Source organism: Schistocerca serialis, chromosome 3 (assembly GCF_023864345.2).
Source record: "Schistocerca serialis cubense isolate TAMUIC-IGC-003099 chromosome 3, iqSchSeri2.2, whole genome shotgun sequence".
NCBI lineage: Eukaryota > Metazoa > Arthropoda > Insecta > Orthoptera > Acrididae > Schistocerca > Schistocerca serialis.
In genome coordinates this window covers 377066895-377091232 of record NC_064640.1, presented here as the reverse complement: position 1 = coordinate 377091232, position 24338 = coordinate 377066895, and the positions used below count along the sequence as shown (strand labels likewise).

At 43.1% G+C, this 24338-nt stretch overlaps 1 protein-coding gene across 1 annotated transcript in view; it reads left to right on the top strand.

Moving 5' to 3' along the window:
* Nucleotides 1-1120: 1120 nt before the first annotated feature.
* The window catches only part of LOC126471615 (relaxin receptor 1), a 752030-nt gene continuing 728812 nt past the window's right edge, over nt 1121-24338 (top strand). The window contains exon 1 of the mRNA XM_050099855.1: nt 1121-1209. Coding sequence (XP_049955812.1) covers nt 1122-1209 — 88 coding nt within the window. The 5' untranslated portion in view covers nt 1121. The remainder of the gene's footprint in view (nt 1210-24338) is intronic.

The following is a 24338-nucleotide window of genomic DNA, read 5'->3' as shown; positions in this document are numbered from 1 at the left end:
CTGCGACCGTAGCGGTCGCGCGGTTCCAGACTGAAGCGCGTAGAACCGCTCGGCTACAACGGCTGGCCTCTTCAGTCTGGAACCGCGCGACCGCTACGGTCGCAGGTTCGAATCCTGCCTCGGGCATGGATGTGTGTGATCTGCTTAGGTTAGTTAGGTTTAAGTAGTTCTAAGTTATAGGGGACTGATGACCTCAGATGTAAAGTCCCATAGTGCTCAGATCCATTTGAACCGTTTTTAGCAGTGAGAGTGAGCAAGAGGGGGGACAGTGGCAGTGAGAGGAGACTGTAGTAGGACAGAACGAAGGGGACTGTGACTGTGACACAGGAGACTATGACAGAGAGCTCAAATGGCTCTGAGCACTATGGGACTTAACATCTATGGTCATCAGTCCCCTAGAACTTAGAACTACTTAAACCTAACTAACCTAAGGACAGCACACAACACCCAGCCATCACGAGGCAGGGAAAATCCCTGACCCCGCCGGGAATCGAACCCGGGAACCCGGGCGTGGGAAGCGAGAACGCTACCGCACGACCACGAGATGCGGGCTATGACAGAGAGACACAAAGATATAATGAGTATGAGTGAGTGAGAAACGGCAGTGGGTCTAGCGGCAGTGAGTTACGGTGGGGGAAGCTTGTGGAAGTTTGAGGTGAGTTGCATGTTTAAAAAAGCGAGAATATGTTTGCATGGCAAAAATTTCGGGGAATTTTTTGAAGGTGCTGAGGGAGGCAGAATGAGGCAGCTGATACCCCGTTTCCAGTCAGAGTCTTTTAAAGAAACATCAGCATAATCACTTTTTTAGTGCTCTGATAGGAGCATTGTTCCGCTGGTACACAACTGATGCACTGACGTTAGGAAATAAGAGACGCTATCAGCCACGGAGGCTCCTGACTATGCTAGCGATAGAGTTTCCTGAGTGAGGCCGGCGGTAAACAACATTGTGTTTCACGAAAGGTGGTTTGCAGCGTGAGTGGGCGAAGCGTCGCGCTGCGCAACCGCGCGATACCGGAGTGGGGGCGGCGGCGGCGGCGATGGGCAGTCCGGCTTGGCGCTCGGCAGCGCACGGAGCACGGAGCGCAGAGCACAGGGCAGGGCGTGCGTCCACTGGAGCCGGTATGCGCTGCGGCCGAGGCGCGCTGTGCGGGGCGGCGGCCGCAGCCTGCGCGCTGCTGCTTGCCACGCTGCTCTGGATCCTCGCGCAAGGTAGCCTTCTTCCTCTCTTCTCACCCTGCATTCGCAACAGGAGTGCTGTGTAGTGTAGTGCTGTGTAGTAGTGCAGGCCAGAATAGTATAATAGACTGCAAGCGTGTACATTCTGGTTTCGGGATGAACAGATATCTGTGCGTCAGGTGGCCAAATGATAGTACCGGGGGATCAAAAAGTCAGTATAAATTTGAAAACTTAATAAACCACGGAATAATGTAGATAAAGAGGTAGAAATTGACACACATGCTTGAAATGACATGGGGTTTTGTTAGAATCACGCCATATTGCTAGACGCGTGAAAGATGTCTTGCGCGCGTCGTTTGGTGATGATCGTGTGCTCAGCCGCCACTTTCGTCATGCTTGGCCTCCCAGGTCCCCAGACCTCAGTTTGTGCGATTATTGGCTTTGGGGTTACCTGAAGTCGCAAATGTATCGTGATCGACCGACAGCTCAAGGGATGCTGAAAGACAGTATCCGACGCCAATGCCTCACCATAACTCCGGACATGCTTTACAGTGCTATTCACAACATTATTCCTCGACTACAGCTATTGTTGAGGAATGATGGTGGACATATTGAGCATTTCCTGTAAAGAACATCATCTTTGCTTTGTCTGACTTTGTTATGCTAATTATTGCTATTCTGATCAGATGAAGCGCCATCTGTCGGACATTTTTAAACTTTTGTATTGTTTTTGGTTCTAATAAAACCCGATGTCATTCCAAGCATGTGTGTCAATTTGTACCTCTCTATCTACATTATTCCGTGATTTATTCAGTTTTCAAATTTATACTGACTTTTTGATCACCCGGTATGTAGACTTTTTTTAGTTATTATTTGCCATGCCAATTCGTGTCCAACATTCGGTCTGTTCTTTCATATAGATAACAGGCTGCAAAGAAATAAAAAAAGAAATTTCACAACAGAAGGATACTAGGGGCACGATCCGTTTCACAATGTACCCTCTCTACATAGCCGTCTGTAATGACCTGGATGTCGACGGGACGCTGAACCCTGATCTTCCTTCCTCCTTTCCTCCCTTCCTCTTTACAAGGTGTTGGAGAAAACCCTGTACCCAGGGTCAGTCGGAGGCTCAAGTGACACAATCTGCAGCTTGGGGCGCCAGGGGCTCCCAAGTGCAACATTTCTGTACAGTAATGATTAGTAATACTAACAGAGGTGAAAGTATACCATAATAGTACAAAAAACGATCCACAAACATGGGTCCGCTCTCGATATAATTACGAACCCCTCCACTGGCTTCAGCATGAAATATGAATTCAGTATGAATACGAATGAGTTCGAAAAAATATGTTTGAAATGTAAACTTTCCGATTAAGTCCCCATATAACTCAGCTCAGATTTCACCTAAAGCGTACCTTAACAAGAAATACGATACTACTTCGGCCCTTTACGTGTTACAATTTACTACACACTTGTAACTGTTAAAGCTCTTTCAAGTGCCGTATTCACGTGATTCATTTATAGAACATTTCGCGTTCGTATCACACAGAACTTTATATTGTACTTTTTAGTTGCATACATAAAAGTTTGCCGGTGTTTATCAATTTTCAACTACCTTCAGGACAACTTTTTTGAAATCTGACTATTGTCTGAGGAGCTTCCTTTAGATACAACGTTTAGCTTACGCAGTTAAATATCATCTTATGTTTAACACGTCCGCATAAAATCAGATGATGTTATGTGCATTTCTGTCCCACTTATTCCGATGGAAAATGAAATAATTAGAAAATTACACAATTAAAATGTTCCGTTTTTAAATTAATATATAATAGGAATTTTATATTTTCATTTTCTCTATCCACTTCAATAGAGGACGGACTTTTATTCTACGTAGAACAATACAATAAGTCTCTTTCGGACAGTTTGAAAAACAGGCTGCACGGTGGATATTTTTCCTTCTTTTACGCTCTTCGTTCTCCTTTCTGACTGTGTAAAGCGAGATGCTGAAAGGTTTGCAATCCACCATTTTTAGCCACATGTTATACGAGTATAATTTATTTTTTTCATTTATTACCTATATATTACAAAAGTGCAATTGGCCGTTTTTTAAATATTAATAAAAAAGGAATAACACAAATATATATTCATAAAGAGAAGGAATTCCATTGTATGAGAAAATTTTAACTGGTTCATATCTTTTAGGCGTTTGCGTCCTGTTTGCAGTTTCTGTATGTAAGGTTCAAGTGGTTCAAATGGCTCTGAGCACTATGGAACTTAACATCTTAGGTCATCAGAACTTAGAACTACTTAAACCTAACTAACCTAAGGACATCACACACATCCATGCCCGAGGCAGAATTCGAACCTGCGACCATAGCAGTCTCGCGGTTGCGGACTGCAGCGCCTAGAACCGCACGGCCACCGCGGCCGGCTGTATGTAAGGACTTAGTATGTTCGTGATATTACGTGTTTAAATTCAAAAGTTTTAGTATAAAATAAAATTAAAATAGAAAAATAATCAGTAGGAATAAATGTAGAGAAAATTTAATGTATAAATAAAAGAGGAAGTAGACATGTAGAGAGAATTATTGCTATTATTAGTGGACCTGTGCTTGGCTGAGAGTTACTAGTCTCAAATGTGGTACAAGGGTACAATTTAAGTTGCTGTCACAGTGATTATTACACAAAAAGTAGGTAATGGTACGATTAGGTGAGAACAAGTTATTACAATCTAAAAATGGAGTTACGAATAACGCTACAAACTATTACAAAAAGCGGTTGTGAACCTTAGGTCGCCGCCACATTGGGGATGGAGCAGTGCTGGGGCACCTACAGCGTTGATTACATTTTCTCTGTTATATAGCTAGCTTAAGTCTAATGCGTGTACGTGTGTGTATGTACGTGAGCCGAGTGCCTGTGTGTGTGTGTGTGTATGTGTGTGTGTGTGTGTGTGTGTGTGTGTGTGCGTGCGTGGATCCATGTGTGTATAGGTGTGTTAGTGGGTATTTAGTTATTGTTCTGTCCTTGGTCAAGGTGAAGGAAGTATTGCTCCATACCTCGTTAGAGTGTCCATGGTGAGGGCAACGTCTGGATACTCTTTGGCTGTATTTTGAGTTGCCGTACAAAAACAGAGGAAAGCTAAAATGGTGGTTTTAGAGCTTCAGATATTATGCACGAGCTTTCCCCGCTTGAGTGCAAGGCACAGATAGTTCATAAACCCTGCGAAACAGTCAGAAAAGTCCTTCGTTGGGAAGTTATTTAACTCGCGCTTCACATTTGCACTTTCTTCAGCCTCCACTAAGCATCAGTGACCCATTCAGCACTTTGTGGTAGGTTCGTTTTGATAACACATAGTCTTGTCACCTGAAATGATTTTTTCCAGAAAATAACTGTGCGTGTTTTGCGTTTCAATAAAGCTGCGTCAAGGGTACACTAGTCGCTGCTTTGTTGAGGAGTCAAGGCATGAGGCACAAACTTCACACAATTTTTTCTCTTCTTGAAAACATTGTGGAGAATGCATTGAACATTTGATTTAGAGATTTTCAGTCCGTGCTCCATTGCGACTTTTAACACAACGGCCGCACGTCCACCGTTGTACACTGCATGATCACAACTGACTGGTCGACGGTGCATCGATTGTTTACAGTTGTTAATTCAAGCTGCACCGTAGCTTCTGCGCTTACGTCTGTTATACGCCAGGAATAAAATCAGTCTCGGAATTTTTTGGACGGATGGTGTAAGGATGTAGAAGTATTTGAAATAGTTTACCTAAGCACCTTTTGATACACTAGAAGTTAGCACATTGTTCCATTTACAGCATTCATAACTTACACTGTATCTATATCGTATAAAGTAGGTCAAGCGTAAATAACTTTTGTCTTAGTAGCGTACGCCTATCTTATGCTGCATATGACAACGGAACGTGGCATGAGAGCCACACTTGCCGGAGTTTCCACCGCAGTACCCGTATCCGGCAGCTAAGTCTTTCGGTTATAGCACATTTCTCGGATGCTTTTGCGAAAAGATTGAACGCCAACATTAACGAGCGTTATGTAACTACACTCGCGTTTTTCAAGAGCTCTAGAAATTATATCGTCTCATTAAGAAAACACATTCTTTTCCATATTTCGGTTGATAGAAGACTAGAAAGTATTACGCGTGCAACAAAATTACATGCCACTCAGTCTATCACCATTTGCCGAAAACCCCGTTACCATATCTCGGACCATTCACGATAGGGGTGGCCGAGCGGTTCTAGGCGCTACAGTCTGGAACCGCGCGACCGCTACGGTCGCGGGTTCGAGTCCTGCCTCGGGCATGGATGTGTGTGATGTCCTTAGGTTGGTTAGGTTTAAGTAGTTCTAAGTTCTAGGGGACTGATGACCTCAGAAGTTGGGTCCCATATTGCTCAGAGCCATTTGAACCATTCACGATATAAAAGAGTTGGAAGGTTTAAGTAATCACCTGCTAGGATAGCCGAGTGCGTTAAAGGACAGTTTGCGGGATCCGGGGAGCCGAGCCAGGCTCGAATCGAACGCTCTACGCAGATTATCGATGAGGGCTGGTGGGCCTTTTTAGACGGTTTCCCACATCCATGCCCTTCCTCAGATACACGCTACGTAAATATTTGGAGAAACGTTCTCTCACTTCAACATGATATTTACTCTAGACGCAGGCGTCAGGAAGGTCATATGGCCACCAACTGTCACTAACATTGCCAAAAATGGTTCAAATGGCTCTGTTCACTATGGGACTTCACTGCTGTGGTCATCAGTCCCCTAGAACGTAGAACTACGTAAACCTAACTAACCTAAGGACATCATAACACAGCCATGCCCGAGGCAGGATTCGAACTTGCGACCATAACGCCACTCTAACATTGCCAAAACCCGTATAACAATGCCTGCCACGTAGAAACCGGGAAAGGAAAAAAGGAGAAGTATTTCTACGTGATTCAGTCTGTACATTTAACAACTGTTTCCATTTTTCTTTTGTATCTTGTGTTATTACTTGTAACTGTATTTATATGCGACTCAGTCTTAGTATAAGAATAATATGTTTCACCTACAATTTAAATGCGGGTAAACCACATAGGATACAGCGAATCTAGTTGTATCGATTCCCAAAAAGCTATCACGCTTCATTTAGGAAGTGAAATCTCATACAGGCAGTAGTCTGCGACTCGAATTTACTGGGTCGGCACAAATCCGCGAGTAGTAGAGCTTTAGTTTAGAATTAATTGGAAACTCATGCCAGCTTCTAAGTACGTTATATTTCAGGCATAATTAGATGGTTTGAAGTTACTGTATTTTTTATATTTTTAACTACGCGTTTTTCACTTTTTCGTTGCTATATTTTTGTGCTATTATTATTATTATTATTATTATTATTATTATTTCATAGAAAGAATCAAGATCATATATTTCTAAACATAATGTCAAGGTAATTTACGTAAGGATGTGTTTATGTAATCTGATGCAAGCAACTAGGGAACAGCTAATGTAAACTGAGTGAAAATAAATATTAAAAAAAAAATGTAAAAGTTCACACGAGAGCTTCCAGTGATTTGCTAACTTCTATGCGCCTGTCGTAGTTTTTAGTTTACTCTCATATTAACGTCGAATAATTTTTGGAGGTTATCTGCTATTAATTTGCTAGTGACGCTTCTGTTTATTGTAACTCTTAGTAATCTTACTCTTTATGCCGGTTCTGAATGTGATGTGTCAACATTCTGGAGGTATCATACGGTCGAAATTATGCTTCGTTATTTTGTCATATAATTTCTGTATACGCTCTTTAAAGTCCCCATTGTCTTGGCGTTACGTTCTTTTGAAATATCATGTGGTCGAGCTTATCATGATAGATCCAGTATGGACACTTGTTTCACATATTTCTGTATTTCATATTAGTATTTGCGTAGTGACTTCAGAAAGTAAGTTACACACATTGCCTCACGCTAACAAGAGTGACACATTTTCAAAAGAGTGTGCATGTTCCGGATTTTCTGCAGGGACAGTTCTGCTACTGTACAGATAACAGGTGCATCAGAGTGTGCGACTGAAATTAAGTGGCAACTGGAAACGCACCCCAGAGTTGAGCTGCGGGGGTTCTTGTAGAGTCGTAAAACTACAGTAGGCTACCGTGGACTATCATAAGTATGCGTAGACTACGGTAGTTTTCCTAGTAGCCTCGGTCAGTTAAGATTGTAACCACGTTACCTGTACATGAGGTGTGTTGCATACCTATCGGGCGTTACCTTATTTCAATCAGTTTGTATGCGTATGAGATCAGTGTCCTGTTACTACCCTAGAAACCGGAAACGATGAACCGTCTAGAAACTGAATCAGGGTGTATGAAGGGCATCATAACCTACGGAATATTTTTGTTCTACAAGAGTTTGAACTTAAATAGTGGCAACTATTTATTCACAACCGACACAAAAGAGTTAGATGTTTGCACCTGTTATTGTCCTTCAAAGTAGTCGCCAGCGTTGTGTAGAACCCGTTGCCAGCGATGTGGAAGGCGTAATATACCGTTAGCAGAGCCTGTTCTGTTGATGGTGCGAATGGAGCAGTCTACTGCCTGTCGAATCTCTGGAACAGTTCTGAAGCGAATGCCACGAAGTGATTACTTCATCTTCGGAACCAAATTAAAGTCACAAGGACCTACGTCCGGGGAGTATGGTGGACGGTACTGTGCTTCTCAGTCTCATCGACCGAACGAGCAGTCACAGCTTACGCTGTATGCACCCGCGCATTGCCGTGCAAAATGATGGGTGGGTTGCGCAGAAAGTATCGCCGCTTCTTTCGCAAAGCTGGTCGCACGTGACGCTCCAAAAACGAACAGTAATTCTGTGCATTGACGGTCTGCCGTGGAGGAACGTAATGCGTTAGGATAACACCATCACAGTCGTACACGAGAATCACCATAACTTTAGACTGCTCCATTTGCACCACCAACGGAACAGGCTCTGCTCTCGGTATACTACGCCTTCCACATCGCTGGCAACGGGTTCTACACAACGCTAGTGGCTACTTTGAAGTACAGTAACAGGTGCAAGCATGTAACTCTTTTGTATCGGTTGTGAATAAATATTTGCCACTATTTAAGTTCCAACCCTCGTACATAGCTATCCTCCTATCTGTTACTCAAAAATAAACAGTATTTATAGCTAAATTGTAATTGTCAATGTTTAATTCAGGTTTTATTCGAAAACTGTTCAAATGGCTCTGAGCACTATGGAACTTAACTTCTGAGAGGTCATCAGTCCCCTAGAACTTAGAACTACTTAAACCTAACTAACCTAAGGAGATCATACACGTCCATGCCCGAGGCAGGATTCGAACCTGCGTCCGTAGCAGTCACGCGGTTCCAGAATGTAGCGTCTAAAACCGCTCGGCCACCCCGGCCGGCGAAAACTGTTGATTTGTAACCTGAAACAGAGGGATGTTGTAGTAAAAATTAAAAAAATGAATTCGGATTTATTATGTAGCGCTAGAAAACGCAATTCCTCAAAAAAGGTGAAATAAAAAGTGCAGCAAAACAAGAACATATCGAACATCGTTTAAGTACATCGTCGAGGTTATAACATGTTCCTGTTATTCGTGAACAGCTTTCGCACTTATCAGTAATAACAGGAAACTACTGCCTTTGGTCACGATGAAGAACGTTTTATTGAGTACAATATAACAGTAATTATATAGCTTTTTATGTTAGAGTATGTAAATTGTACTTGCATCAAAAATAATTGCTTTGCTTACATAAAAGCGCAGAAGTTACGCTGTCAACTAACTTCTATTACTTATAAAATGCAGTTTATATTTTGTAAGGATAAAAAAAACGTAATGGACTAACACTAAATGATATAATAATGTGGAAAAGAAACAAAGAAAAACAAGCAAAGAGAGCTCGTCGGCTGCAAGTTTATCTCTCATACATTCATTTATGTTACTTTCCCTACCAATGCTACCAGAGGTAGTAACCCTACCATTTACTACGTCACTGACGTAGTGTACTAAAACCGGCGACCTCTAGTTTTGGTAGAGCACAACCCTATATTCTTTTGCGGCGATTCAGTTGCTGCCGATCAGCATCAGCGTCAATACAGCGGACAATCTTAGACATTCTTATGTTACGGATTGCCTTCGTCACCAGAGGCACATTCAGAGGTACTTCGTCGCTCTATTGGAAGCCAGTAGATGCTGTAAAAGCCATGACCCATAAAGAAGCATTTCATGCTTCTTGAGAGCTTCATGTACCTTACTGTTTTATGTTTAGGAGACAGCCAAATGTGCTTCTCTCAGTCTGGGCACCATCCCATCGTTTCTGCCTCAGGAGAAAGATCTGGTTGTTAATTTGCTGCTTGTTATTGGACCATCTTCTTATTAAATTCTGCATTTGGTTCAGTTGGGTAAACATTAGTGGTGCCTCTTCTCATGACGGCGGGACAGTTGTTTGCGGTTTTGTTATTTGATAGTATTTGGTCAAGTTCCAAGGGTCTTTCCAGTGCCACAGAAAACGCATATAGTTTCATTAAAAAAACAATGTAGGTGACTTTACTCGGCAGCTAAAAACGTTAAAAAAAGTTGCTTACGTCAGGAAATTTACTACATTGTCCGCTGGACGTACATTGATGAGCCATCTCATTATGTCCACTGACCAACGCGAGATTAAATGTCCCCTGGTAGCGTTTCGGGCACTTGATGAGGAAAGGACGGAAGCGGACGAATAGGGAATCATAGTAGTGACGTTTTGCACTATAAATGGGGAAATCAAATGACATTATGGATTTGACCAAGGGCCGACGCCTGGGAACGAGCATCTCGGAAACGGCGAAAGTGGTCGGCTGTTCACGTGCTACTGTCGTGACTGATTGAAAGACGGTGAAGCCAGGAATAGGCGACAAGCTGTTGGACATCTGTACCTCAACACGCAACATGGAGCTCAGAGAACTGCCCGCCCAATAAAGAAAAATAGGTGGCGATCTGTGTCAGATCTGATGATGGAGAACAATGCTGATGCAGACACATGTGTTGTGGACTACACTGTTCAACGCACATTGTTGAACATACCGGTGGGAGTAGTATTATGATTCGGTGGATATTCAGCAGGGTTTCCATGGGACCTGTGGTAATAATCTAAGACGCTGTAACAGCTGTGGACTACCTGAACACTATTGCAAACTACCTGCATCCCTTCATGCCAGATGTCTTCCGGGAAGTCTATCACAACTTTCGGCATTTAAATGTCCGTGTGAAGGCCACAATTGTGCTACAGTGATTTGAGTAGATGATAGTGAACCCACTTTGATGTCTTGGCCCGCAAATTCGTCTGATCAGAACCCGACAGCGCACATTGCGACGTGATTGGGTGTCAGCTCCACGCCCTCTAACAAGTGGCCATTAATTGATGGGAACTGCATGATTTGCGCCACCTTCCTCAGAAACCCTATCTAGGACAGAATCACTGTTGCACGGCATGTGGACCAAAATATTATTAAGCAGATGGTTACAATATTTTGGCTCAGTGTATATTCTCATTCTGGATATATTTGTGGTGCCCCGTGCTAACTACACCATGTGATCAAAGGTATCTTGACACTCCCAGATACATACATTTTTCGTATTAGGTGCATTTTGCTGCCACCTACTGCCAGGTACTCCATATCAGCGACCTCAGTAGTCATTACAGATCGTGAGAGAGCAGAATGGGGCGCTCCGCGTAACTCACGGACTTCGAACGTGGTCAGGTGATTGGGTGTCACTTCTGTCATACGTCTGTACGCGAGATTTCCACACTCCTCAAAATCCCTAGGTCCACTGTTTCCGATGTGATAGTGAAGTGGAAACGTGAAGGATCACGTACATCACAAACGCTTGCAGGCCGACAGTTGAAGAGGGTCGTAATGTATAATAGGCAGACATCTATCAGGCCATCAAACAGGAACTCCAAACTGCATCAGGATCCACTGCAAGTACTATGATAGCTAGGCAGGAGGTGAGAAAACTTGAATTTCATGGTCGAGCGGCTGCTCATAAGCCACACATAACGCCGGTAAATGCCAAACGACGCCTCGCTTGGTGTAAGGAGCGTAAACATTGGACGCTTGAACAGTGGGAAAACGTTGTGTGGAGTGACGAATCACGGTACACAATGTGGCGATCCGATGGCGAGGTGTGGGTATGGTGAATGCCTACCTGGTGAATGTCATCTGCCAGCGTGTGTAGTGCTAACAGTAAAATTCGGGGGCGGTCGTGTTATGGTGTGGTCATGTTTTCCATGGAGGGGGCTTGCACCCCTTGTTGTTTTGCGTGGCACTATCACAGCACAGGCCTGCATTGATGTTTTAAGCACCTTCTTTTTTTAAAATCTTTATTACAAATTTATAATAATTATACAGTCTTAACCCCCTTCCTTAAAAGATTAGTGGATCGTACTTTTATCCAACATTAATTGCAGCTAGATACAAATTTAATTTATTAGTGAGCTACAGCTATAACTAGATAACAATGGGCAACGAATTTATTTATTATTATTAATGTTAACTTTATATGACCTACGCTTAACTAAACTCTACTGCCTGCAGCGTCACAGGTGTGTCAGTAGTTCATAAACCTACTGTTTAGAGCCTTGCTCATCGAGCTGATCCCGATGAGCGTGCCCTGACACTGGGCAGGCCAAGGATGTTATTAGCTACAGGTTCCTAAATAACTAATTCCCTAATCTAAGTCCTACTAACTAATTCTAATCTAAGTCAAGTCCGGTGCTTTGTCCTGTATCGGGGGTGTCGTACCCCACTTCCCTTAGTCCTGTACGCGGCGGATTCCAGACTATGAGGAAAGTCAGCCTGTCCACGCACAGGCGGTACGGGAATAGGGCGCTAGATTCAGTGTTTGGTGTGTCTCAAATTGTTAATTTATGTCCCTCAGGTATTCTTTTAACACTTTTCGTGATACCTCATCCGCCAATTGGCTAAGAGTTTGAAAAGTGTCTTCTTGTCTAAGTAAGTGGTATGTGTCATGGTCAGGTAATTGGTCACGTAATGTGGATGCTACATCATTGAAAAGGGGGCACTCGTAGACCACATGATCGAGAGTACCCTCTGATACACCACATTCACATGCGGGTGTGGCCCTTTTCCCGAACCGACATAAATATATCGGGTATGGCCCATGACCAGTGAGAAAATGGATCAATCCTCGGTTCAAAGTATTTCATGCCCAGTCGTTCCCTGACGTTAGGAAGAAGTTCAAATGTTCTGCGACCTGTTTCTTCTGCTTCCTGTAATTCTTGCCTCAATTGCTCGCCTCTCCGCCTTATCTCACCCTTATCCTCAATCCCAATGCCTAATATATCTTCTATGTCCTCGGTGTTCCCTTTTTTAGCCCAGAACCACGCAGCCTGTTCTCGAATTTTGATGTCCAGGGGGCAGAGCCCCATTATGACTAATATCCCCTCCCCCCCCCCCCCCCCCCCCCCCCCGGGGATGTTCTGTAGGCCCCCACAGATCTGAGTATCATGTTTCTCTGAACCCTTCTCACTGTCATGGCGGGCACAAACCTCGTGGGCCTGTGTGCCCAGACTCCCGAATCATAACCCACTATTGATGTTAGGATACTGTTGTGATATAGTTTTATGAAGTGAGGGGGAAGATGAAATCTTTTATGTCCGATGGAGATGAGATTGTTTAGTGTTTAGAGGGCTTTCTGGGTTACGGTGTCAATGTGTTTCCTGAAGTTACACCTTTCGTCAATGATGATTCCCAGGTACCGTGTCTCACGTCGTCGAAGAACCGGTGAGCGCTCAATTCTTACAGTTGGGTTTCTAATTAGCTGTCCTTTTAGTAATAGGCATGTTGGCTTACTTGGTGATACTTTCATTTTGGTGTTTTGGCACCACGGTTGCAATTTATTCACGACCCTTTCTATTTTGGGCTCTATGTCCTCGCGACTACGGCCGCAAACCAACAGAAGGAGGTCATCTGCGTAGGCTATCACCTCTAGCACTTCTTCACTTTGTTGTAAGGTATCCAGTAGCGGCTCCATGTGGATGTCCCAAAACAGGGGTCCTAATACGGAACCTATGTTATTGATTTTCCAACTCTCCCACTAGGGGATGATAGCCAGACCTCCCGATCCTCGCAATAGCTCCTCAGACAGCCATATACCGGCCATGGACACTCTTTCTCCTGCAAGCAGGAGAAGAGCGAAGGCCACCACAGGTTGTCGAAGGCACCACTGATGTATACCATGATGCCAACTACGTACTTATACAGGGCAGAGCCACAGACCTCAGCCGCCAGGGCGATTGTATCAGATGCCGACCGCCCAGGCCTGAAGCCGAACTGCCTGCTGCTCATCCCACACAGCTCTCGGTGTGCAGCCAGTCTGTCAGCCAGTAGTTTTTCTAATATCTTCCCAAGTATGTCCAGCAAAAATATAGGTCTATATGATTTTGTTTCTGTTGGGTCTTTATCAGGTCCTTTTCTGATGATCTCAACATTCGCTGCCTTCCAGATCTTCGGCAACTTCCGTTGTCTGAGACATTCGTTATACAGGTGAGTGAGAGGTGCAATTAGCTGGGGAGATAAGAATTGCACCACCTCCGCCACAATGCCGTGTGGCCCGGGAGCTTTACCCCTCTTTAGTGATATTATGTGGGCAGCCACATCCTCTTCTGAGAAAGGGTAGACTGCCGTGTTATTGTTGTATTCTTCGAGGTCATCATGTCGTAGCTGCCGCTGTCCTTCAGATTCCCCATCCGCGCTATCTTCAGGCACCAGGGACTGGAGGAGGACCTCGGCAGTCTGCTGCCAGGATTCCGTCATCCTGTCTCCATGCCTGACTGTTGACAATTCCATAGGAGAGCGGATCTTTTCTCTAACTAATTTATATGGTGTGCCCCAGGGGTCTAAGGCTAATTGATTCTGAACAGAGCTCTCCCAGCTTCTTGTCCTTGCGGCTTTTAGTTCCTTTTGGAACCTTGGCTTGGCCTGCTGATACTGCAGTAGCCACCTTTGCCGCTCCAGCCAGACGACACTGCGTTGGTAGTGTCTCCTCAACCTTCTGACAGACCGGCGCATGTCCTCGTGTTCGGCCGACCATGGTGACGGAGAGGCCGCCATGGCCTTCCTCCTAGTTGGTGCGGCTGCTTTCACCGCTCTAGTTATTGCACTCACCATTTCCTCAGCTCTCTCGTTTATGTCTTTGTCCCGATGTGTGTCACCCTTTGACAAGGCAGGAATGTCGCACTCCCTCGCTAGGCGTTCCCAGTCAGCTCTTTTATAATTTAATTGCACCTCCTACCCCATGGCCCAGCAGCATTATCTATCACCTAGGATGAAAGTTATGAGATTGTGGTCGCTAGTAGTGGAATTTCCTTCAACCTTCCATTGTTGGTTGATGTTAACTGCGTTTGGTATTACTAAGTTCACATCATTGTTTGTGCCTGGTCCTCCTTCAGCAGCGTAGGTAGGAGGGTTGCCGGGCTTGTTTGCCACCACTAGTTGCGAGGCCATTATGAATTCTTCAACTTTTTCCCCGTTTGTGTCCCTTGTACCGCTGTACCATAGGGGGGATTTTGCATTGATGTCAGCAGTAATTGTCATTTTTCGTCCGTGCAATGCCGTGGTTACTGTGGTCTGGTGATCAAGATGTCTTTCGATGTTGTCACCGTATTGAAAATACATGTTAATTAGTGTTATTACTCCGACGGGAGATTGCAACTCCACGACACTGCAGTGACTAGTCGTGTATTGTGAGAGTACCGTAGGTCTCAGGGCTTTGTTTGTGATTATCATCGCCGCTATCGGGTCTTCCCATCGGCTGACAACCTGCCAGGTCGCGGCTGCAAATGCTATTTTTCCAGCTTGGGAGTACGGCTCCCTCAGGCAGAGCACATCCAGCCTCCTCTCCTCCACCTCCTCACGCAGCTCCTGCATCACTAGTCTGCTGTTGTGAGTGTTAAGTTGGCCAATGGTAATTTTGCTCATTAAGGAAAGTAGGTATGTATGTGATCGTTAGGCCACGTCTTACTCCAGTCAAACGTAATTCGTCCATTTGCCAACACAGATTGTTCGTAGATGTCATTGAGGTCGAATTTCTCGCCTCGTCTTTCAAAAACTTTCTTTAGTAGGTCGCGCAGGGCTCCGAAGTCGGTGGGGAGATTCACTGACTTTAGCTGTATTCTGTCTACAGCCTTCATTACCGAGAAGGTGACATTCCTGCCGTTTTCGTGTCCCACACGAACCACATGTCGTAAGGCAGTGGTCAGGATAGCCGGCTGCTCCAACCTCGCCAATTGCATTATATATTCAATGTTAGGATATACTCTGATCGGGTCCACTTGTGGTAGCCTTACTACAGGGGTATCTTGTGAACTCGTTACTGTACTTTCTTGGACTGTTTTCTGCTCTTTTTGATTGATTTCATCTTTAGGGATTGCCACTACCACAGGATGTCCTTGCCGCTGCTGGTCATTAAACGGTCTCATCCCCCGGCTATGAGAGGAGGGCGTTGTGACCATGAGGGTGGACTCAGTCTGAATGCCTTTGTCCATCGTTGGGAGCTCAGTTTGAACACCTTTGTCGACTGTCTCAATTTTCGTGTCGCTCGAAAGAGACCTCAATAGTTCTTTAAACTTATTCGCCCGTATGGCATCCCTCCTCCTTATGCTCGGGGATTTCCGCTTTGGCATCCTGTTCTGTTTAACGTACTCAACCATAATCGATCCTGGAAGCACCTACTTGCTTCCCACTGTTGAAGAGCAATTCGGGGATGGCGACTGCATCTTTCAACACGATTGAGCACCTGTTCATAATGCACGGCCTGTGGTGGTATGGTTACACGACAATAACATCCCTGTAATGGACTGGCCTGCACAGATTCCTGACCTGAATCCTACAGAACACCTTTGGGATGTTTTGGAACGGCGATTTCGTCCCACGCCTCACCGACCGACATCGATACCTTTCCTCAGTGCAGCAATCCATGAAGAATGGGCTGCCATTTCCCAAGAAAGCTTCCAGCACCTGATTGAACGTATGCCTGCGAGAGTGGGAGCTGTCATCAAGGCTAAGGGTGGGCCAACACCATATTGAATCCCAGCATTACCGATGGAGGGTGCCACGAGCTTGTAAGTCATTTTCAGCCAAGTGTCCGGATACTTTTGATCACATAGTGTACATCGTAAGGTATACACAAGTACAACACTACTTCGAGGTTTGCCCGAAGTTACTTTTATGTAGAAAATAAGGACTGCGAGAAGTAGTATGACACCGCTTATCTGTTACATGTTAATTGTGACTAATAAACAGGGTGTAACGAGTATAAGTGTAGATGGTCCGCCCCAGTAACCGGTGAGAGGGTTAGCAGCCCTCTGTAATAACAAAACTAAGTTAATGGATAAACGACGAACTGAAACGGGTGTCTTGTGATGTCCGCCCCGAGCAGATGCAACGAACTAAAACGAACAAAATGATATAAAAAAAAGTAGCTGAGTGGCCAGAGCTACAGAATCTCATGCTAGGGGCCCGGGTTCGGTTCTCGGCTGGGTCGGAGATTTTCTACGCTAAGGGATTGGGTGTTGTGTTGCCCTAATCATCATCAATTTGAATCCCTCAACAGCATAAATTTTCAACTTACCCATTTGATATAAATCACTGCCCACTGGCAGCTAATGTCTTTTAACTTCTTTGTGTCTTAATAATTACAGTAGAACCTCGCTAATCCGACCTCGGATGGTCCGACTCACCGTTTAGTCTGACCATCCGATTTCTGGTGTTTTTTTTACTTACACGTCGATGTTTACGTACGCGTCGATGACTTATCGTCTGCGATATGGATCAGCAGGCAGTTGTCCGTTGCTAGGTGCGATAGTTCGATCAGTTTTAGTATGAAGTAATTTGTTTCTCATTCCATCAGTAAGCGTTATTGTGCACGCATTTGTTTTAAAAATTAGTTTCAGTATAGTTTTTCATATTAAAGTCTGTACAAGTGATTTATAGCACCAACTAAACTGTCTTTATAACCGCAGTTAAGCCCAGCGACGTGACTGTATCAGTACAGCGTACGTTGACTGCAAAACGGAAGCAGGTTTAACTGACGACCAAATCACTGACACTGTAACTTGAACGACTGATGAGAACGAGAAAGATGATGACGACAACGAAAAACATTAAAGTCCTTTAGTACATCGAACAAAGCTCTACGTCTACCATAATAGACATTTTATGGATTAGGAAATGACGGAACATGGCGGCAAAATCAAAGTTGTCGCCTGTTAAGCAAAAGAATCTTTTTACGTCCTGCTTAAGAACAGAACATTTTTTGCCGTGTGATTTTTCATGTTTTAAACGGTCAAGTGCAAATCAAGCGTGTGACAATGCAGTACTGTAATAAGATATGCACACATGTTAAACTTTCATTCACAGTAACAATATCTTACTGTACGATACAGATGTATTTTACAGTACAGGCATTACGGTACACTACACTTCCGTGTAAGAATTTTAGTATGTCAACGTTTCCTTCTCGGTTTGTTATTGTTTTAACATGGAACAATATTTCAGGCAGTATTTGTAGCTGAAAATATAAGTAGTACTGTACTGTGATGTTACAGCTCAATTAGTGTTCTTCTGATAATCCTCCCTTTTTTGCCTTCCGACTACGGTCCCGGTCCCGTAGGAAACAGATTAGCAAGGTTCTACTGTATAGGTATCACAAGTCGTATGGTTTTAGGTTGGGTAGTGCCTCCAAGTGCATATGGCAAGAGCAAACCATTAATGCTTATTTTCCCTTGGCCGGCAGGTCAGGTGTTGAAATGTGGACGCGTGGACGCAAACGGTCAGTCTGTACTGACAGGCGTAGTCCATTTAGTGCGGCTTTACTTAGTGGTGCATTATAGCCAAGTAGAAAACATCAGGTCGTAAAGTTTGTGGGAAGACTGTTCGATGCAGAGAAAAACGACCAACACACTAATGTGTGTGCATATTAAGGAACCACATATAAAAATACGTGCACTTGTACACATTACATCCTGTATAGGCTTCTTGTTTATAGTGACAGCTATTTGTTCCCAGGCGTGATGAGATGCTGATACGTCCCACACTGCGCTGATGCAGGATCAGTCTTCCCTTCGGAAAAAATGTTGCATGTGCTACAGTAGAGCACGCAAATGCGGTGTAGCGCCCAGCGAACTCACAGTGTGGCACACGAGACACGTGCGCGAACGTAAAGTTTGCAACGCGTCCCAGAGATGCGATTACAGTTATAAAGGCTATGCCGGTCGGCCCTCTCGCTTGTTCCCTCATGGTCGTAACTGTAGAGCGGAAGAGATCGAGAAACAGCGTGCTACGCTGTAATTCTGTGCAAAGTACGAGTAACAAATGTGCGCCCGTTCCTCTTGACTTTATGATGTACTTAGGCGTAATTTTGCGTTGCAAGCAATGTTTGTGGAACAAAATGTGTTGTGTTGACTTTGGTTTTTGTTTCAATAGTCTACTTTAAGAGAAGGATATTGTGCTGTGGTGGTACATTTTATCATGTTAACCGATTCTTCCGTCACTTCTTGGTAGGACAACCTCATAATCTATGTTCTGTTCTAAGTAAGCATCCGTCATGGATAAGGCCTTACCCTGTTCCGTCTGTCAGACTGCTACCTAAAAGGCAGTACGAGCAGCCGTCCGTGGTCGTGTGTCATGGGGACATGTGATCACTTTGTCGCCAATCCTTCCATCCGTTATTGCTAGTATATGAATCCTGGTAATGCCGCTGCTTCTTGACTCTAAGAACTCCCCATTTGGCTACACAAGGGGTGACTGAACCCCATACCCGACCTCCCTATTTCAGAAAAAGTCTGAGGAGGTACTGGGAATCGAACCCGGGTCCTTCCGCAGCGAAAGCAGTGAAGCTACCCATTTTCCCCCGAAACCATATAATTACAATACAAAAGAAACCTGCAGGACAGCATTGTATTTTATTAGAAAGCAGTGTAAAACAGAATACAAGAAAACTGATGACACACTTCCGGTAGTGCAACAACGACGACCACTAGCACATCAGTAAATAAGCACTGTCTGGTCCCAACTCTTTACAGCAGGGACTTGGGTATGTCTTCTCAGAGTACATTCTTGTTCAAAGATCCATTACTAGATGCGAATCAGTGTCCATCAGAATAAACTTCACTTACCCGCTACAGCCGAGCTGCGGGGGGGTGGGGGGATACTTGAATACACTGCTTAAGTAATTAACAAAAATCTGATGATATCTGGAAGAGCACTGCAATTCATCATGTCGTTTCTGTAGGAAAGTCCAGAATTCAATCACATCTTTAAGACGATCCACAAATGGCGAGTACACAGGAAGTGCTTCGATCCAGTTCATCGCGCGTGTCTTTGATTGGGAACAGAATGTCCCAACAGGGAGAAGGAGCATTCCGGGCTCAATCGTGTGGGAACCATTCAGCTACGGTGGTCGTCAATCTTTTATTCTATACATATATAAGTTAAAACCCCCCTCTGCGATTCCTTTCTTATCTTTGGGCTAAACTCAGTAACTACTGCAGAAATTTTGATATGCTCTGCACTAATAGATAGACTAATAGAAAGGTTTGTGTGTTTGTTAGTAAATATTTCGTGGAAATTGCCTGAACCGTGATGAGTTAAAGTTACACGCTGCTGTAACAGCAAGGTCATTGCCATCTACCTTGAATAGCAGAACTCCTCAGAATCAGCTATACACATTATCAGTTAAAGTCATTCGCCATGTTTTTCTCTCTATATGTTAAGGCTAATTTCAGGCTGCATTATAAGAAATGGAATAGAAGGTGTTCGGTCACAGATACTTAGTGCTTCCCTTTCGAAGCTGGGATGGGTCACTAGCTGTAAACAAAAAGCAAAATGTTGCATTTGTTCTACAGTATTAATTTATTTAATCAACCAGTTTTTGGCTTGCAGGACCATCATCACACATTAACCGACTTTTGTGGTCAAAGAGGGTACAATATCCAAGAACAACGTCAAAAAAAAGTTACACATCGAGAGCGAGGTACAAATACCTTAAATGTCATCTTTGGCAGTGCTGTGGTAATGCAACTAAAATGTTAAAGTCAAACAGTAAATAAACATAAAGGGAACAAATCAGAAATATGTTAATGCTTAACTTGAAACAACAAAGCCTGTAAAAAAACTTAAATAAATTAACAATATCAATAAAATAAAAATAGTATGTCACTTAGTTCTTTGGAGAAATTAACAAAATGTATTTGAGAAAGGCTTTAAAAACGTTCCTTTCCATCCTCTATCAGGAAAACTTCTAGATGTCATGAGGGTATATACTAAATACACTTTAGCTAAAAACGTTATTTGAAACATTTAGTTGTTCATGTATTAAAAATAGACACAACGTTCGACTGTAACACTCCACAAACAGTATCTAGAGTTCCACACCTTCAGTATCTTTAAAAAGAAATAACATCAGCAAGATATCATTGCTACAAAATCAAATAAAGGCAACACAACTGTGCTTTTGAACAAGCGTAATTACTTGAGAAAGTGAATGCTTTACTATTTCCCGTATACTTCCAACATGAGTTAAAATATGTAACCTAATTCTTCCAAAAGTATATTTTCTGATTTTGGAGCGAAATTATTAAGTGATATGAACCGAGTCCAACCTATGTTTCGTGGGTTTCCAAAACTACATTTAAGTAAGGTGTAACCACCCGTCCAGCAGTATCCTCCTACACAGCTCTATCTTACTAGCTCGCAACTAACCTTGGAATTTCAATTAAAAATAAGAAAAAAAATCAAACCAACACATACGTACTATTTCAAACTCTGTGGACCTTATAAGTAAAATAAAATACCTATATTTTCCAACATACCAGTAGCAGAACGTGTTATCAAACACGCTTAGCACAGCTATTTCCAGTTCTAAGGGACTGTGTATAAACAGTTAAATGACTTAGTTATGAGGTCCCATCTGAGTCCACTTTTAGGTCAAATAATCATACACAGTATTCAGCAATGTTTCTTGAAGAAGGAACCTTTGAGTGCAATATGTAAATGATGTACTGTGTATGTGGACAGGCACTACAAGACAACTCAAACTTTTCGTAATTTACACAGTCAACATAATAACATTCAAATCGCAAAGGAGATTGGTAACAAATCCACGAACTTCCAAGACCTAACCACTGTCATCTGTACGCAAATATATTGTGTCAAAATTTAAAGAAAAACTGCAACTACGGGCACAGTACGAGCTTCAGCCCGTAGCTGAAACAGTGGAAGCCTGCAACTACAGGATTTACTACTATGTGAGGAACACCACACTTCAGTGCATTTTCAATAATGTAGATAGACACAATTACTGGCCAACAGCTGGTTATATAAAATTACTTGTCTTGATTGTGGTAAGTTTCATATGAGTCAATCGGGCAGAGACATAGCAGCTAGGTTCCCGGAACATGAACGCAGCTGGGGTTGCAGAATTATGACTCAACATTTTTTGCACATGTACTAAGTGAGAGCCACAGCTACCAGCACCGAGCGAGGTGGCGCAGTGGTTAGACACTGGACTTGCATTCGGGAGGACGACGGTTCAATCCCGCGTCCGGCCATCCTGATTTGGGTTTTCCGTGATTTCCCTAAATCGCTCCAGGCAAATGCCGGGATGGTTCCTTTCAAAGGGCACGGCCGATTTCCTTCCCCGTCCTTCCCTAATCCGATGAGACCGATGACCTCGCTGTCTGGTCTCCTTCCCCAAAACAACCAACCAAACAACCAACAGCTACCAGCCTCAGTCCACGTACTCCAATTTGCAAAAAAAGGCCAAAAAACGTGATATGTTGGAAGTCCTGGAAATCAATAAACATGTGATTCATAGTTATGATTTGCTATTAAACGACAAAACACTACTCAATACTTCCTCGCCCAAACTGCACCCAAACCTCAAAGTTTTTCCGTTGCCTGTTCCATTCTATTCCTTCATTTATCTCAAATTTATGTTTTTATTTTATTGTGATTATCTGTGTACTTAATATTTACGTTTTTACAATGTCATTTCTATCGTTTGCTCTGATTCTGTATCACCTTCCATGTGTAATACCTTTTCAAGCTATTCTTCAGTATTGTTGTCACATACTGATTTTATTTCATAGTCGCTGTTTTTTCGCGTCTAGTGTTTGATATATTTCTTGTTTGTTTCCTTCATATTTATTTGCTGTTTAAATTTAACATTTTTAACTGTATTACTACTGCACTATCAGAGATGACATTTACTCTGTATTCGTACCTTACTCCCGATGTGTAACATACTTACCTATGTTTTTCTTAAATATTGTACCCTCTTTAGCGACGACATTCAGTTGAAGTCTGAGGATGACCTTATAAGTCGGAAACGGTTAACAAAATAAATAAGTACTATAGAACATTCACAATATTGTACTTTTCATTGACGATTATTAATGTAATGATGATTTATTCGGTTTTTAGCTCACTCTATGTATTTTAAAATACTTTCAAAACTTAAAACACTAAACACTCAGTAATGGAACAAGCCTCATATGATGCAAAGGTACTGTGGTGTGGTTATCGTCACTGCGGTAACAGCCAACACAGCGTCATTGTGTCTCCCTCCATAGCATACAGTGAACCCAGACACGAGGTGCATATCGGCCAACTCTCCGTCAGTTAACTTGTCCATATTGCTGTGTATCACTTTTGTCGTACAACTAACACTACCGGAAAAACAAATACGAAAGATAACAGAACAATACTAAATGCTAACTTGAGGGTGAAGAGTAAATTGGGAATTTCTATTGTCAACAACAAATACCGTGAATCAATGTAAAAAACCTTGTTTCAAAACAAGACACCACACACATACCGTCTACATTTGTCACGATGTAATGATACTTTCTGCAATACGAAAGAACAAAAAAAAAACATGTTGACAAGGACTTAATGTTACTCTTGACTTGAGATTTTTAGGCAGAAGTGAAGAAAAACTCTTGCAAGAGTTGCTGCTTATTTTCAGGGTAACAGCCATAAACCCAACTTTCGGCACCCGTCTCAACCACTGAACGAAAGTCTGTATCATTCTGAAACAGTTGCTTAAGTTCCCTGCAGGCTTCCACGCGATGTTGCTTCTGGTCGTCATGAAGCAGAAGTGGCCTAAATTTCGCCTGACCATTATCAAGTTCAATTTTTCTGATAGAATATGGCCATAGCTACTATAACGTACTACCAGTGCGATGTAGAGGTCTCAGGTAGTTTGCCAACTATCCTTCAGAGTTAGAACCAAGACTTTCTGAACCTTTCCTGGGGCGATGTCCGATCGCGGCCGTTCCGGACGGTTGTCATCGTCAGTCGACGCCCACCCATTTTTGAAACGCTTATATCAGTCATAAATCTGTTTCCGACATAAAGTGTTATGTCCAGGAGTTTACTTCAGCATTTTTTGCGTTTCTACTGCACTTTTATGAGTTTAAAGCAAAAAATTGTACAGTCATGCTGCTCTTTCAGGTCATCCATCACAAAATCATAAACTCACGGAAACACGACCAGGAAATATACTCACCAAAAAATAACCAAACCACTCAGCTCAAGGCCACACTGATTCAAGAAAAGATGTATGGAAAGACACCTAGCGCTGTTTCAGAGTAGGCCTACTCGTAACGATTTGTCTCCTGGACAAGCTGATGAAGCAGTATGTGAGAAGAAACCGGAATTACAGAAACGAAAGCAATGATCTTTCATCAGGAAAATGTACCTGCCAACTAATGTACATTGGCTAAGGCAAAACTTAAGCATTTGAAGCAAAAATTGTAAATCCACCTTACTCATCAAACTTTGCACTGACTACTTAGTCTCACACATAAAGAAATTTGACAGGACGACCTTCCGAACACAATGAAGAGTTTATAGTAGCCGTAGATAGCTGTTTCACAGATACGGATGAATCTCACTTTAGAGATGGAATAAAGTGTGTAAAAGATTCGGATAACGTTCATTGGCCTTAAACGAGACTACACCGTAAAATAAGAGTATTTCCAACCCAAAAAATACAGTCTTTGACTGACAGGCCGAGGACTTCCACCCTTGTCCTCGTAATGTTTCCATGCTATTGAAGCAAACATGTAAAACATGGTGACCAATTTGG